This window comes from Chanodichthys erythropterus, chromosome 22 (assembly GCF_024489055.1).
Source record: "Chanodichthys erythropterus isolate Z2021 chromosome 22, ASM2448905v1, whole genome shotgun sequence".
In the NCBI taxonomy this organism is placed as follows: Eukaryota; Metazoa; Chordata; class Actinopteri; order Cypriniformes; family Xenocyprididae; genus Chanodichthys; species Chanodichthys erythropterus.
In genome coordinates, this window is record NC_090242.1 from 6,878,471 (window position 1) to 6,895,410 (window position 16,940).

General features: G+C 34.4%; 1 protein-coding gene across 1 annotated transcript in view; it reads right to left on the bottom strand.

Moving 5' to 3' along the window:
• The window catches only part of ammecr1 (AMMECR nuclear protein 1), a 52,645-nt gene that overhangs the window by 6,368 nt on the left and 29,337 nt on the right, over nt 1-16,940 (bottom strand). The window contains exons 3-5 of the mRNA XM_067375075.1: nt 16,636-16,750; nt 5,190-5,280; nt 4,954-5,050 (exon numbers count right to left, since the gene is read on the bottom strand). Of these exons, the coding sequence (XP_067231176.1) occupies nt 4,954-5,050; nt 5,190-5,280; nt 16,636-16,750 (303 nt within the window). The remainder of the gene's footprint in view (nt 1-4,953; nt 5,051-5,189; nt 5,281-16,635; nt 16,751-16,940) is intronic.

The window sequence follows — 16,940 nt, forward strand, 5'->3', positions numbered from 1 at the left end:
AAAGAAAGACATGAACATCTTGGATGACACCGTTTAAATGAACTTATTTACAAACCCATATTAAATATAGCCACAAGTGGTGATTGTCATGACCCAAGCGCAAACGGCTTGTGTCAATGATGCAGTTATACAATGGCCATGTCTCTTTTTCCCAAAGAAACCCAAGGTCACAGGACTGAATGACTACAGATCTGTTGCTTTAACATCTGTGGTCATGAAGTCATGAGAGAGACTGGTGTTGGACTTCAGGAGGAACACTCCAGCCATCCTGGAAATTGCCCTTACCATTCTATGCCCTACCATTCTACTCTTACTAGTACTATGGCTGCCAGAGAGTCATTCAAGTTCCAGGACTTTAAGTGGGACACTCACATAGACTTCATTGTAAAAAAGGCCCAGCAGAGGTTGTGCTTCCTTCACCAACTGAGGAAGTTCAACCTGCCACAGTTCTACTCGGCAGTTGTGCACTTCAATAAAGGTCTGGTTTGGTTCAGCTACCAAATCAGACCTCAGAAGACTACAACGAACAGTTCAGACTGCTAAGAGAATTATCGGTACTCCCCTTCCCACTCTCCAAGAACTGTACTCAGCACCCGAACAGCCAGGCACAAGAAAAGTGTCTTTCCCCAAGCATCATAAATTCATAAAACTCTACTCAGAATGCCCTGTTGACAATATGTATATCAAGTTTCAGGTAACTACACCTAAATGTTTTGCAATTTTTAAATTTGTAGCCGTCTAAAAATTCTTGATCTAGATCAGAGACTGCCATTAATCCTCCAAATGATCGTAAATCCAGAAAAACTAACAATTTTTTCAAGATCATCAAGTAATGGTAGAATAGACAGAATATTGGGATCTGCCGTCTATACTGACTGCCAGTGGTTCCATCGATATTGCTAGAAAGGAGATAGTGGGCATCCCTGTCGCATGCCACAAGATTGTTGAAATGGATTTGAAATGTCTTGATTAGTAATAACAGAGGCTACTGGATGTGCAGAAATTATTTCAATCCATTCAATCAATTCTCAACCAAATTCAAATTTCATAGGAACATTAATCATATATTTCCATTCTAATTGGTCAAAGGCTCGTTGAGCATCTAGTGAAATTAAACATGCCTATAAGTTTTTCTTGTTATAAATTGTTAAACAGTCATCTCAGATTAAAATATAAATGCCTATTGAGCATAAAAACAGTCTGGTCCTGATGAATAACTGAACAAAAGTATTTTTTCAGTATTTTTGCAAGAATTTGACATAATCTTAGATTCAATTGAAATAAGAGAAATCAGACGATAGGAAGACATTTGCAGCTTATCCAGTCCAGGTTTTGGAATTAATTCTACTCAGTACACTGGTGGAAACGTACTATGTGCTGTTGCACTTTTAATCAAACACTGAATAATTAGTACAAGATTATTCCTGTTTTTGTTTTTTTTTAATAGAATTTGGCACTAAAGTCATCAGGATTCACAGATTTGTTATTAGGTAACTTTGATATTACTTCATTGATTTCCTCCAGTGTAACTTCTTTGTCCAAAAATGTTTAGCTTTAGTGCTAAGAATGGCGAGGTCCAAATCAGAAAATAAGCGACAGACAGGAGCAGGTTACTTTGTGATATGAATTGAGAATAAGTCTCAACTTTTGTCAATAAACCTACGCCAACACAGGACATACATCGATATGTTTCTAAATATGTGAACTGTTCATTGCAATTTCAAAATACATTTTTAAACCCTTGCTCTAAGTTTGTCTGTTTTTTTGTCCACATGTTCTTGTTCAAGAAATTACAGTGGGTGTAGCATCTGGATCATAAAAAAATATAAGTGACATTTGAATTAAATGTTGTTTGGCCAATATTAAACAATGATTTGATCATGCTGTAAAGTGTAACAACAACCAGGTTGTTGACGCCCTCTTGCATTTGTTATAATCATCAAGTACATAAGTTGAATATGATTACATTATGAATTTTAACTGAATTGTAACCGAAATTAAGGGGTTAAACTAGAATAACTTAATGCACACTGAGGCTTACACACTTTTTGTAGATTTACATAATTGAAATAAATGATAGGCAACATCTTTATAACACCATTTTCAGGTTTCAGGAAAAATCAGTATAAATGAAGTGGTAAACTGACTAAATGTGATTTAAAAAGTTGTAACAGTGATTTTAAAATGTCTAAATATAATTCTAAAAGCAAAACCTGTAAAAAAAAAAAAGACGTAAATGAGTGGATTAAGCCAATGAGTGATCCTCTGCTGCCATCTATGGGTTTTAATGGTCACTTTCATTTCCAAAGTGTTTGTTTTCCTCCAGAAAAATCCACTAAAGGCACATTTTCCACATTAACTCCATTAAGCATGCTTTTGCACACATTTTTTTGTGGTAGATATAGATATATGAAATAATTAACAAAATGCTTACTCCAAGTCTCCTGTTTGTAACACCATTTTCAGGTTTCACACAAATTTTGCTGTAAATATAAATATTTGAAATAAATGATAGGTAATAAAAAGCTCACTCCAGGTCTCCACTTAACACCGATTTCATGTTACATTGTGTTACGTCCAAAGATGTATATTTTCATGATGACTTCATGCTACTGTGATGCATTTTCTTCTGTTGTTGTTTGTGCCTCCTGCTCTCTTCTCCTCTGGCTACTCCCACTCTCCAATCTGGCAGGAAGCCTGATTGCGTCCCTAGCTGTACCTGCTTAACAACTAGGAGGAGAGCAGCATAAAAGCTGAGCACAACTCTAATCCAATGAGAATCCTACTCCAGAGCATGATATGTGTCCTGCCCATTCCTGTTGTTGAAGTGGTGGTGCATCCTTTCTGGAACTGTATGATTGTTTTCATTTTCCCCTTTGGTCTAAAATGCTGTTGCTTTAGCTGCTTGCCTTCTACTGAACGCTTTAGTCCTGTTAAACTCCTAAGCTAAGAGTTATGTTGTTTTGTTTTGTTTTGTACCTTATTTCTTTGTTTTACCTTCTTGAGCTGTTATTAATCTGATTGTCTGTTTTGTTTCATAATTATTTGGGAACTGTAGGGAGGTGGGTGCCATTTTTATTTTGTAATCCTCTGTTTTCTCCTGGTTTCAACAACAAATTCTGTTGTTGATTTTCTTTTTGAGATATTTAGTAAGAATTTAATTTCTAAGGTAGACTAAACTTTTGTTTATTTTGGCATTGCCCCCTTCTGAAGCCTTTGTTTCCCTCTTAAGTTGTACTTTTTGTTTTGTTCCAAAGAAACCTATGCTTTGCTAGCCTCTAATAAAGCTTTTAAAAGAAATCTTGTTGTTTTGGTGCTGTGGCAGGGCCCAGACAAATGCTCTTCAAACACTAAATTTGGTTACGCTCTAGTAAAACAACCCCCAGATTCCCATAGGATGTAACACATTGGAATCATAATGTGGCATAATTGCAGAAATCCCACAGTACAAATGTAGTGGACAAAATGTGATTTGTAATATAATAATGATTTTATAATGTCTACATATAAATCAAAAAACAAAAGCTATTAGTGAGTAGAATGAGACATTGAGTGGTTCTTCCACTTTCTAGTGGTTATAATGGCAATTCAGGGAATTTACCATAGAAATATAGCATTTTTCACCTTCATAACAGTAATAGCACCATCTACTGGAATTGCTCTTATGCTGGCAAATCAAGTTGAACTGTCAACTTTACATTGTTCCTCACAGTAGCACGAATATGTTGTTTAAATTGTGATTACATTTTACCCAGAAAGCAAGCAAAGAAAGCTCCCTTTGTATTTGCTGGAGCGGTCAAATCAGCACAAGTTTATTATTGAATGATTCCGCACCATCACCAAAACTCCTGTTATAATCAACACTGTCCCAACTGCACAATGAATCTCTTATTTAAATAGTGTTTGCACGGTGTTAGTTATTATGAAAGTATTTGTGAGAGTGCAGAAGTCGATTTGGATAAAATGCTCAGCATTTTATGCAATGGGAATAGATCTAAATATACGCCTATAACCAACATTTGTCACAAATAGCTGATCTTGGCAGCTGTAATAGTAAAACCATAATAAAAGCTTTCAAAAGTGTAATATTTATAAGCAAAGATGTTATTATCATAGCCCAATTGTAGCAGTGGGCATTTACATTGAAGTCTTCAAGGTGACACACTTCTTAACACACTTCTTTCAAGCTGAAAATTACATACCCAAAATGAAATGGCTGCAGTTCATGAACCCTTTAGTCTACAAGGCATAAAAGCTTGACAATTTCTTGTCAAAGAGTCAGACTCCTAGTAGTACAGGAACAGTTTAAGAGCAGCTCAAATTGAATGAAAAGTGAGTAAAAATTTTTTGTATAATATACTAAACAGAAGAAAAGATTTGAGAGGTTTGAAATAAAGATAAATGTTTCACCAAGTTTGAGGGCGATTCTGACAAAACTATTTTCTGAAAGCTTTTTTCAGGGTAAAATTTAGGTGTTTTTCCAAAAGGACACCTGATAGTCCATTTAATTCAAAACTCTTGTGCACACCAAAGAGCACATGGAAAAGATTGCAGAGAATTGCAGACCACATGGAGATGCAAAAAGATGGTTCAAAGTAAGGGTTCTCAACTCTGGCCCTCGAGATCCACTTCCCTGCAGAGTTTAGCTCCGACCCTAATCAAACACACCTGAACAAATCAAGATCTTCAGGGTTACTGGAAAGTTTGATCAATGTTGGATCAATGTTGGAGCAAAACTCAAAGTGGACCTCCAAGGCCATATATACTATATATACAGATAACTACCATACAGATCCGTTCAGAATTACTAAACAAGAAAAAACAAATGAAAAATAAAAACCTTCTAAGTCTGACATCCTGTGTAAAGGGAGACTTGTACCGTTGGATACAAGTACTAAAAGATTCATTTATATATAGTGATCAAAAATTGCTTAGAAAAGGTAATTCTCTCACCTGGTCAATTTAATAGTCTTCCTGAAGTCATTTGTGATGGGAGCTTTGTAACCTCCCTTTCGAAGTAAGGAATCTATGGTCTGAATGTGGTCCCATCCTATGGAGAGAGAACAAATTCAATCCCGTTTTTTCATACTGATTGAGTGTTACCTTGTGGCCTATTCTTCATCTTGTTTCTGCTGTTATATTATAACTAAAGACAGATAAAACTCAGGCAAGTGTACTTTTTTTCTCACCTTGCTCCTTCGCAACCTCTGGCAGGTAGGTGGCGGTGCGCTTTGATCCTTTTTCATTAAAAAATTCTATCCTAATGCCGTGAACACCCACCTGAGAAATAAAGACATTTTGAAAAAAAATCTTTCTTTTCGGTTTGATCTCCATGTAACTGATAAATACTGTTACTTTGGCTCTGACAATGACATAAAAATGGAAAGATAGTTTGTTGAGAGGGGAAAAATTTAATCTATAGGGATACGCAGTTTCATGAGTCACAAGACAACGATGAGTCATCAATGGTGTAAGAAAACGTTGACACAAAGACCATTTTAAACCCAGGGGCCAGTTGTTCAGAAAGTTTCATCTGGATCAGAATTATCTGGATTTGGAAATCCCATCTTTTGCTATCCAGGATCAGATAATCCATCTTACCTTTGTGCTGGTTTTTCAAAGCAACCAAAGAGCACCAAAATCTCTTTTTTACTTTATAGTAGGCTACCGAAAAGCTAAATATGTAGCCTAATGTCTACTTCTAATTTATTACTTTAACAGTTAAACTAATCAAGAGCAAAATAAAATAAAAAAATTAAAAAAATTTACCAGTTTTAAAATTGTTACATTTTTGTTTCTGAAATCCACCTTTCTGATGTGATCAGTTTAATCCAGATTTTTTTTTTTCTGATCAAAGGAATCTCAATCTTACTAAAAAGTGTTGAACAAACTGGTAATTTTATCCAGATCAAAACCAAGATTGGATTTTGTGATCTAATCTGAATTCAGAATCCTTTTTTCCTTTTGAATATCCAGTTTTCAAGATTTGATCCAATCCAATAGCTGAAAACCGATCAGATTACTTTGGAACAACTGGCCCCAGAAGATGTAAACAGCGCAAAAAAATATTAAAATGAACTAGTTTCTAGATAACATTTTCTGTTAACATTGTCTTCCATGATGTGCAACACACATGACTCTTAAAATCTCAGAAAATGTGGTTTAGTGTTTCATGACCCATTCATGTTAATCTAACAATAAAAGAAAATGACTAACTGAATAACTTTTGAAGCTTTAATAAAAATCAAAACAAGTGTAATTCATACTTTGAATACTATGCTGTGTTTTATTCTACATTTGATTATTTGATTTCTGTAGTAGACTATTAGCCAAATACTTTTCTGTTAGATAGACGAACGAAAATCTCAAACACTTTTTTCTATTGTATTTGTCCTATTTTTGTAATTAGATTTAAGTATTATAGCATTACTGACTAAGGACTTTGCTTAAATTAGTTAGCCTAGTATGTGGTATCGAAATTGATTGAGAATTGTGAAATTTCGTTGGTATTTTGATATCATAGCAACCTTATTTTCAGCTATATATATATATATATATATATATTTATTAGGGCTGGGCAAGTTAACGCGTTTTTATCGCGTTAACGCATTAATTAACGCCGACAATTAGTTTATCGTGCGGGATGTTTATCAGTAGGCTACTGGCTGCTTGGGATGAGCGTCATCACGCGTCTCAACCAATGAAAGCATTTGTTGTGTGCCTAAGAGAGCTACAGCGCGAAAAAGAAAATATCTGGTGCGGACAGAAAAATGGAAAAAGGTACCCACTGCTTATCACTCAATAAAAGAATCACATTGCTAAGTGTTTTTGAACGTTTTGATTTCGTTTGGTTTAATAATTAACATTACCTTTGCGAGTCTGACTCTCACTGCGCTCGTGAATTAGCAGAACTTGACGGGGACATTCAAATGCTTAAACGCTTCATGTGACCAACAATTCTGTACATGTTTATTAAAGCATACTGTGTGGAGATACGCAAATGAGCCCAAAATATGAATGCAACACATTTATATCTTAAACGGTTTCCTCTCATGTCTTCTCAAGAAAACGCTTAATGCACTTAGACTGATATTAAAGATACCAAATTCTATTTACAAATAAAGCACATGCAGAAAAACGGATGACACCAAAATATAAACTTTAATATAAATTTTCTTCATAACGGTTTTATAAAGGTAGGAAATTGCTTAGTGTGGTTGTCATTTGTTAAAATAAATATAAAAATACAGTGTGATCGTGTCCGTCTGTCCGCTGAATATGACCCATAATCTCTGATTCTCCTCATCTGTGATCATGGAAAAGGGGAATTACAATGACAAGTAGGCCTACTCAATATGCTCGTTTAAGCATCATTTAAACGTTTCCAACAAATAAATGAATCGACTTTTCTCAGTGATTTATTTGGATATTCATACGATTATATTCATACGATGACTGAAGCAGCTGTGAGCGTCCAGCGTGCGACACGGTAAACAGATCAACACTGTAAACGAAATTCTACAAAACTCCAGTGAAAAAAAATAAATAAATAAAATGATCATGCGATGCGATAAAATAGCTTCTATTCCCTGCAAACGATACCATTAAAAATGTTAACGTTCAAATAATGGCAGAAACAAAACAAAAGGTAAGCAAGAATCCGTATTAATTTCAGTACGAGTAATAGAGGGCGATCCTGTCAAAATGGTGGCGCCGCCCCGGCATGCAACGAGGTGTGACGTCGGTTCGTATTCTCTATTGCACTTTTGTTCATACAGCAGTACTTTGAAAGAATAAAATTACGCAATACACTACTATTGATTTCATTATCGAATTTTGTGCATGCTGCGATTAATCAGAAAAATCATGCGATTAAAATATTTAACCGTTGCCCAGCACTAATATATATATATATTCATTCATTTGATGCCGTTTACAGTAAGGGCCTGTTTCAGGCTGCATTTCTAAAAGCGCATTTCGAGACCATGCCTTCTTTATTTTTCATTAGTGATGCAGCTCTGCATTTTGAAACTACTGTGCACCATTGGTAGCACTTTATTTTACAGTCCTGTTCCCCATGAACATACTATGTACTTGTAGTAATTACAATAACTGGGTAATAACTAGGTACTAACCCTGAACGTAATCTTAATCCATGTAGTTACCTTATATTACCCAGTACTTTCATAGGTAAGTACACTGTAAGTACACATAAGTGCAAATACTGTAAAATAAAGTGCAACTGCACAATCTTACATTTCTGTGTGAACGCCTCTTAAGCCTCTCTCTCATCAAAAAAATGTGGTCAAGTTGGATTTTAGCTTTTCTACTCATCCGCTCAGACAAAGAACACAGGAGCGCTGGCGGTCTTTTTTTGAGTGTGAACAGCATCTTTAAAGTCAATAGACGGAAAGCTGTTACTTGGGTTAAAAGCAGATACTGCCACAATCCGGCAATTTTACAGTAATATACCAATTCTAAATGTGTGAAAGTTAATTCTACTACTTCACAAAGCGTATGCTTTTGCATCTCTTATTTACATATACAGTTCTGGTTTGGTCAATGCCCAAAATCTGCTTACGCCTTTAGATCTGAAGAAACTAAGACTTGCACTTTTTTTAATGCCATTTTTACAAGATATACTGAAGATTCTTAATCTTGACATTTATTGGCATTTAATACACATTTATTAAGCATTTAGTACACATTTTATTCATTTTGGAGAGTGATCAACAATTGTCATTCATGTCCTTTACAAAAACACAGGAGCATGATGAACAGCACACTGAAGGTCATGAGGCAAACGCTTCCTTACTTCAAAAATGTGGCTGGACTTTAAAGCTGTCAAATGAATGTTCAGTAATGGTGGATATACCAAATTAGGCATATATAGATATATAGAAACTATACTAAACTGGTTATGCCAATCAGGTTAATGCTTGTGTGTGGCACTTACATAATCGCAATATGAACATTTTAGAATAAGTACAGGATATTATTGTGCATGTAAATGCAGGCCAGTGCTTTTCAGCCAGTTTTGTCTGTTTCATCACTTAGAAAAAAATAGCACAGCTTAAGGGTCTGCTCAAATTCCTAACCTCATGAGCAAAAGTGATGTTTGCATTACCAAACACCACTAATGAGAGATTCATCAAGTAGCTGCTATAATTTATTTCTAGTGGACTACTTAGCCTCTGGGTTTGATGTGTAAACAGTCCAGCTCTGAACTGGCTCACCCTTGACAAAAGGTACAAATGCACATGGAATGGCAGCAGAACTAGCCTACATAAAGACTTTGGTTCTAATTTGCACAATCTGAACACAAGATGTTTTTGTGAACTGATTGAAAAAAAAGAATGAGTAAACGATGTGGCAAGAGGATTAGTGACATTCTAGCAAACTGTCATGCTATTTTAGTTGTTAGGTGGAGGCAGTGTGAGCAGGGAAACAAAAATACATTATTATTATTAATATTATAGGTTTATTTTACTTGAATATTTTTCATACAGGTTCGGAGTTGTTACTATTCGGACAAGATTAGTGTTCTAAAAATCTGAATGACAATTATAAACATTTTTCATGTACTGATTTGGAATAGGATTTTGGATCTCAGTATTTATCACTGAGGTGGGATTGTCTGTTGTCTGGATGCAGCTGTTAAATGCCTGCAGGCCAAGTTTAGAGGAGTCTCAGTGATGAAAAACACTGCAAAAGCAACAGTTTTTTCCATAAAACTGACAGTGTGGGGTGGGGTGCATGCCACTGAGCTGCAGTGGCCAGACCATTTGTCAAAACTGAAGGCTGAGTGCCGAGCGCTTTTTGTGCGCATGTAAGCAGATCTTGCAGATTTCTGAAGGTGTTGTGAGTTTCGCACTGAGCTGCAGTGCACTCTGAGGGGAATACTAGCTTGAAAAGACTAACCAAAGGTGGACTTTATACCAGTCCAGTAAAAGTAATACTTATTTTATTAATACAGTACAGAATGAATAGTACCAAACAAGACAAGTCACTATTTAGACATTCCCATGCATGAACTTGAAGACTGGAAGGCTAAACATGGCAGCATGATGAAATTTGTTAATATTTATATATTTCTGTAGATGGTTGACTACTGTTACATTGTTGGAGGCAAAAGTCAGCCTTTAATGCTCCTCTCCTTGGGTCTTTTTTGATCTGAAGGGGATTTTTTTTTAATTTTTTATTTGTAAAAAAAAAAAAAAAAAAATTCTGGCATAATCTACACACATACACCACTCTCAGAAATACATTAATAATTTTTTATATCTATATCTGTATCTATATATATATATATATATATATATATATATATATATATATATATATATATATATATATATATATATAAATGTGTACATTTGAATTCATAAAAAGCACATTCAAGTTTCAAATTGGAGTTTTGTTCCCATATTCCAGTTTCTTTTCTCTATATAGAAACTCTATAGAGAAAATATAGGCCCCTCTGGTGGCAATAATCATACAATGCATTTTAATGTCATTGTTTTCCACAAGAGGTCAGCAGAGACACTGAATGACTAAATGCATGTTTTATTATTGATGTTTTGACTAGAATTGGACTTATAAATGCTTGTTCAATTAAAAAAGTAAAAATTAAAAAAAAAAAAAAAAAAAACTGCATAAATTTAAAGATAAAATTGTATCATAATAGACTGATATAAGATTTCTGGATTCCATGATTAATAAAAGATTTTTATCAGTCATATATACAGCATATGACTCAGACCCTTCAAACCAGGTATGTGACAACTGTTTTGTTTTTTTATCTACATTTAACATTAAGGCCTATTAATCACCATGTTAAGAGCATTTCATAATAAACTTATAAGTTCATTTGTAGATGACAAGGAAATACTATTAAAACTTTGAAATTGCAAGCTAACTTTATTTTCTGCTCAATGTTAGCATTGTTTTAGTAAAAAAAAAAAAAAAAAAAAAAAAAAAATTATTTTAAGCTAAAATATAAAAATGGTCCAAACTTCAAGATGAAAACCCTGAACCAAATCATCTTTTATCAGTCACATGGCCTTCTGCCATACATTCAGAAGTGGTCAGAATCTTTGGCAGCCTTGGTAAATATGATCAAGGAAGGCTATTAAAATAAACCTGTATTGTAAAATTGTAATTATATATATATATATAATATATATATATATATATATATATAATATATATATATATATATATATATAATATATATATATATATATATATATATATATATATATATATATATATATATATATATATATATATATATATATATATATATATATATATATATATATATATATATATATATATATATATATATATATATATATATATATATATATATATATATATATATATTTATATTTATATATATATATATTATATATAAAAAAAAATAAAAAAAAAAAATAAATCCTTTCAACAAGTAAAACATATGAAAGAATTATTATTAAAAAAAATTATTGTAAAATGTTTTTCTCAAATACACATTGGCCACAATCATTGGTACCCCTAGAAATTACTACAAGTAAAATATATCTGAAGTATATTCCACTTTATGTTTACTATTTTTAGTACACCAGGGTGACAAGGATCATTTGTCAAGCCATGGCTTCCAGTTTCACAGTAGTATATATATAAATATGAGGAAACACAAAGGCCAAATTCCCTTAATCATTCATCACAATGAGTAAAACCACAGAATATAGTTCTGATGTGCAGCAAAAGATTGAGCTTCACAAAATAGAAAGTGGCTGTAAGAAAATAGCTAAAGCAATGAAAATCCCCATTTCCACCATCAGAGCAATAATTAAGAAGTTCTAATCAGCTAAAGATGTTACAAATCTGCTTGGAAGAGGACATGTGTCTATATATATTGTCCTAATGTATGGTGAGGAGGAGAGTTTGAGTGCCCCATGTGTACGATTAAACATACTGCTTTATCTTTAATGTTCATCATGGATTTAATCAAATACCAACAGATTAAAAAAAAAAAAAAAAAAAAAAAGACCACTTCTGTTAGAAATCTTATAATGGGCCGTGGCTGGATCTTCCATCAGGACAATGATCCAAAACAAACATCAAAAGCAACACAAAAATGTGTCACTGAGCACAAAATGAAGCTTCTGCCATGACCATCCCAGTCCTGAACCCTATAGAAAACTAAAGAGAGAGTATATCAACTTCTGTATGAAGGAATGGTTTCTGATCTCTTGCCTCCAAACTCATCAGGAATTATATGTGAAGACTTTTATCTTTGCAAAAGGCGGTTACAAAAAAGTATTGAATAAAAGGGTGACATTAATTGTGGCCAACGTGTATTAGAGAAAACATTTCTTTCATAATGAGTTATTGAATCCAGGCTGACGTCCATAAGGACTTGGACTAAAGAAATTGCTTGACTCCTGGGGCATTCAGGGAGCTTAGATAAGCAAATGATCTGTCACTTAGAGCGATGAAGCATAAAGCTCGCACAATCAGTCATCCTATGGCAGGTATGACTGCAATGGAAAGGCATCTTTGGCTCATTATCATGGAGGGCAGACTCCCACGTAAAGAACTGTGTTGAACTGCTGAAGCGTATTTGCCTTCCTATTTGCTGCCCGCCTTCTCTTAGTTCTGCCGCACTCGGTGTCTTTATTTCCCTGCTGTTTAGCAGTGGTGGACTCATATCAAGATCTTCAGTAAAAGTACAGATAATACTTTTATTGGAGTATTATTTTATTAGGTTAAGTACTCCTTTTCAATTTTACCTAAACAAAAGTACAGAAGCAGGCCAGTGTGAAAGATGCTTGGGATAAATTGATGGAACTTGTCAGTTAGAAAATTTTTCAGACACCTAATATGCATTAAGGAAAACCAAAATGTGTGTAAATATGTGTTGACAAACATAAACATTCAGTATAAAAACAGACAAATGAAAAACAGGGCAAATGTGTTCACATTTTAAAGGTGCCCTAGAGCGTTTGATGTAATATAAGTCTAAGGTGTCCCTTGAATGTGTCTGAAGTTTCAGCTCAAAATACCCCATAGATTTTTTTTAATTCATTTTTTTAACTGCCTATTTTGGGGCATCATTAACTATGCACCGATTCAGGCTGTGGCCCCTTTAAATCTCGCGCTCCCTGCCCCCTGAGCTCTCGACTATAAAACAGTGCATTTACAAAGTTCACACAGCTAATATAACCCTCAAATGGATCTTTACAAGATGTTCGTCATGCATGCTGCATGCATGCTTTGGATCATGTGAGTAAAGTATTTATTTTGATGTTTACATTTGATTCTGAATGAGTTTGATAGTGCTCCGTGGCTAAAGCTAACATTACACACTGTTGGAGAGATTTATAAAGAATGAAGTTGTGTTTATGAATTATACAGACTGCAAGTGTTTAATAATGAAAATAACGACGGCTCTCGTCACCGTGAATACAGTAATAAACGATGGTAACTTTAACCACATTTAACAGTACATTTAACATGCTAATGAAACATTTAGAAAGAAAAATATCACTAAAAATATCATGTAATCATGGATCATGTCAGTTATTATCGCTCCATCTGCCATTTTTCGCTATTGTTCTTGCTTGCTTACCTAGTCTGATGATTCAGCTGTGCACATCCAGACATTAATACTGGCTGCCCTTGTCTAATGCCTTGAACATGGGCTGGCATATGCAAATATTGGGGGCGTACATATTAATGATCCCGACTGTTACGTAACAGTGTTTTTCAGCCTGTTTTTCAGAGGTCTTTTAAACAAATGAGATTTATATAAGGAGGAGGAAGCAATGGAGTTTGAAACTCAATGTATGTCTTTTCCATGTACTGAACTCTTATTCAACTAAGGTAAATTCAATTTTTGATTCTAGAGCACCTTTAAGAAGAACGCTAGGCAAACATACTAGTTTTATATCATTTGAAAGTGGTACGGCAGCGGGAAAGATGTGCTGGAATATTTTATGTTATTTTAGCGTTTTGTTTAAATTTACCAAGCATTTCATATAGTGGGGTTAATTTACACTGTCACTGACAGTCATGACTTAAATTTGATTTTAATTTACAATAATAAATCCTAAAATTCAGCATTATTAACACTTTTCGCAGCATTAGTCATGCATGCACTCAAGCTCCAAGGATCTCCCGTTCCTGTCTCATTTTTAGTCAGACTAGTGAATTGTTAACTTGAGACTCGCTCAGGGGGCGTTTCCCGAAAGCATCGTTGGTGAACCATGGTCGTAAGTCCCATTGAACTCTATTGGTAACGACGGAACTTGCGACCATAGTTCGCTTTGGGAAACGCACCCCTGACCGATTCATCTGAATCAGAGAGTTGTTGATTCAAGAACAGATGCAATCAAATCAAGTCCAATTCACAAATTAATCGTTCAGTGCAATTTGTGAACCGATTTAACAGGTTAATTGAAAATAATCAGAAATGTGTTTGATTTGTGAATGAGGAATGACATGTTTTTATGAAATGTAATGGAGTGAAAAGTATGACATTATGCTTTGGAATGTAGCGATGAATTGTAAATGATTTGGTGAACAGCAGAGAACAGCATTCCATTCAAGAAAAACAACTAGAGAGTGTGTGTGTGTGTGTGTGTGTGTGTGTGTGTGTGTGTGTGTGTGTGTGTGTGTGTGTGTGTGTGTGTGTGTGTGTGTGTGTGTGTGTGTGTGTGTGTGTGTGTGTGTGTGTGTGTGGCAGTGAATGCACACACTGTAGAGTTACCTAGTAGCTTACATGATGTGCCAGAGTATGATTTAAGAATAGGGGAGAGAAGCTTCTACAATGAGTGTAAATCACTTGCATATGCAACCAAATTTCATGCTAGGCAACTAAAAAATGTCTTTAATCAGCCAAAGGCTAGTGAATTATATGATTTCACTCCTATTAAATCCTAGTAAAAATAGTTGGTTATGTCTTAAAGGGTTAATTCAGCCAAAAAGGAAAATACTGTCATCATTTACTCACCCTCATGCTGTTCCAAAACCAAAAGACTTTTCATCTTCAGAACACAAATGAAGAGATTTTCAATGAAATTTGAGAGATCTCTGTGCCTCCATAGACAGACTACACAACAACCACATTGACGCTTCAAAAGGTTCATAGAGAGATCATAAAACCAATCCAATATGAATTGAGCAGTTTAGTCCAAATTTTCTGAAGAGACTCGATTGCATTATATGATGAAAAGGTTTAATTTAGGCTTTTCTTCACATATAAACATTCATAAACTCAAACATCAGTTATGGTAAACGGAAACTCAAGCATGATTGCCTGACGTGCAAGAACCAATGAGGTTCATTCTCATGTGTTAAGCAAGTATGTTTGAGCTTTTACTTAGGTTTGCTGATCAATGTTTAAATGTGAATAAAAGCCTGAATTCAGTCTATCATATTCTTCAGAAAATTTGGACTAAACCGCTCAATTCATATGGATCAGTTTTACGATCTCTTTATGAACCTTTTGAAGCATCAAAGTTTCAGTTGCACAGCTGTCAATGTAGGGACAGAAATATCTCAGATTTCATCAAATATATCTTCATTTGTGTTCCGAAGATGAACAAAAGTCTTATGAGTTGGGAACGACATGAGGGTGAGTAAATGACGACAATTTTCATTTTTGGGTGAACTAACCCTTTAAGTGAACAAACACTCCATGCAATCCATACACACACACACACACACAAGAACAATGCAAATGGAAAAAAACACTCTCTCTCATTATATATATATATATATATATATAAATTTGAATTTGAGAGATATTCCATGTAAAAAGTCTGGTGAGTAAAACAAAAATGTACTAGCCAATGGCCACTCGAGCTTCAGTTGTCCGCAGTGGGTTGAATAATTAAAGTAAATACTCAAATAAAAGGACACGATACAATAGAGTGGTGCAAGTATGACGTCAGAACCCAGAAGACTAATTTGCCTGTGGTTTTCCTATGGGGTTTTATAATGTTTTTTCCCCCCAATTTATGAGTAAAAAAAAGCCCAGTGGTAAACAATATTTTGACATTTTGTTCTACAACAAACTGCACACACCCATAAAAATCATCCCCAAAAAAAGAATTCTGAGGCAGTTATATTTATTTTTGAAAATGTATGTTTATAAAATGTAACTATATGACAGTTTGGGGTGCGAGTGTGTGCAGTTTACATCGTAGAACGTCAAAGCATTGTCAAGTTATGTTTATCAAAGGCTTTTTTTTACTCATAAATTGAAAATATAAATAAATTACTTTACTTTAATATTAATTATTTATTACTTATTTATATTTATTTAAACACTTGTAATACAGTCACTCTTGCTCAACTGAGAAGTTTTTGCATTATTAAATAGTACCTCCATTTTAAAGGGTTAAGTGTCAAAGTAAAATAGTCAGTTATTGGTATTAGCCATAACTAGCTGTGAATTATCAGTTTCTGGTGTTAGGCCTGAAATACCATTTCAGTAGTGACATTTATAACTAAATTGTGTGCAGCAAAAATTCTTAAGTGTACATGGAGTTTTTGCTTGTTTAGTTAATTTTGTGAATAAATGATAATATACAGAGCACAAGTATTAATAATTGATAACAATTGGTTCTGCGCTCTTACCTCCCAGTCTAAGTAATCACCAACATCCTCAAAGTTGGTGAGCAGAGACACTGAGCAGAAGAGGCGCGGCAGCTCGTCCCTCGTCATGGGGGGAAAGCGACTGTCTTTAAGGGCACTGTGAAGGGGACATGAAGATGACATTTAAGACAAATCACGTCATGTGTACAGTATGACAACCCCAATGGTATAATTAACATTAAGGTAGCATTTTATATTTCATTTTTATTTATTTGGTTGTTTTATGCCAGGAGTGCCCAATCCTGTTCCTGGAGATCTACCAACCTGCAGACTTCAGATCCAACAGT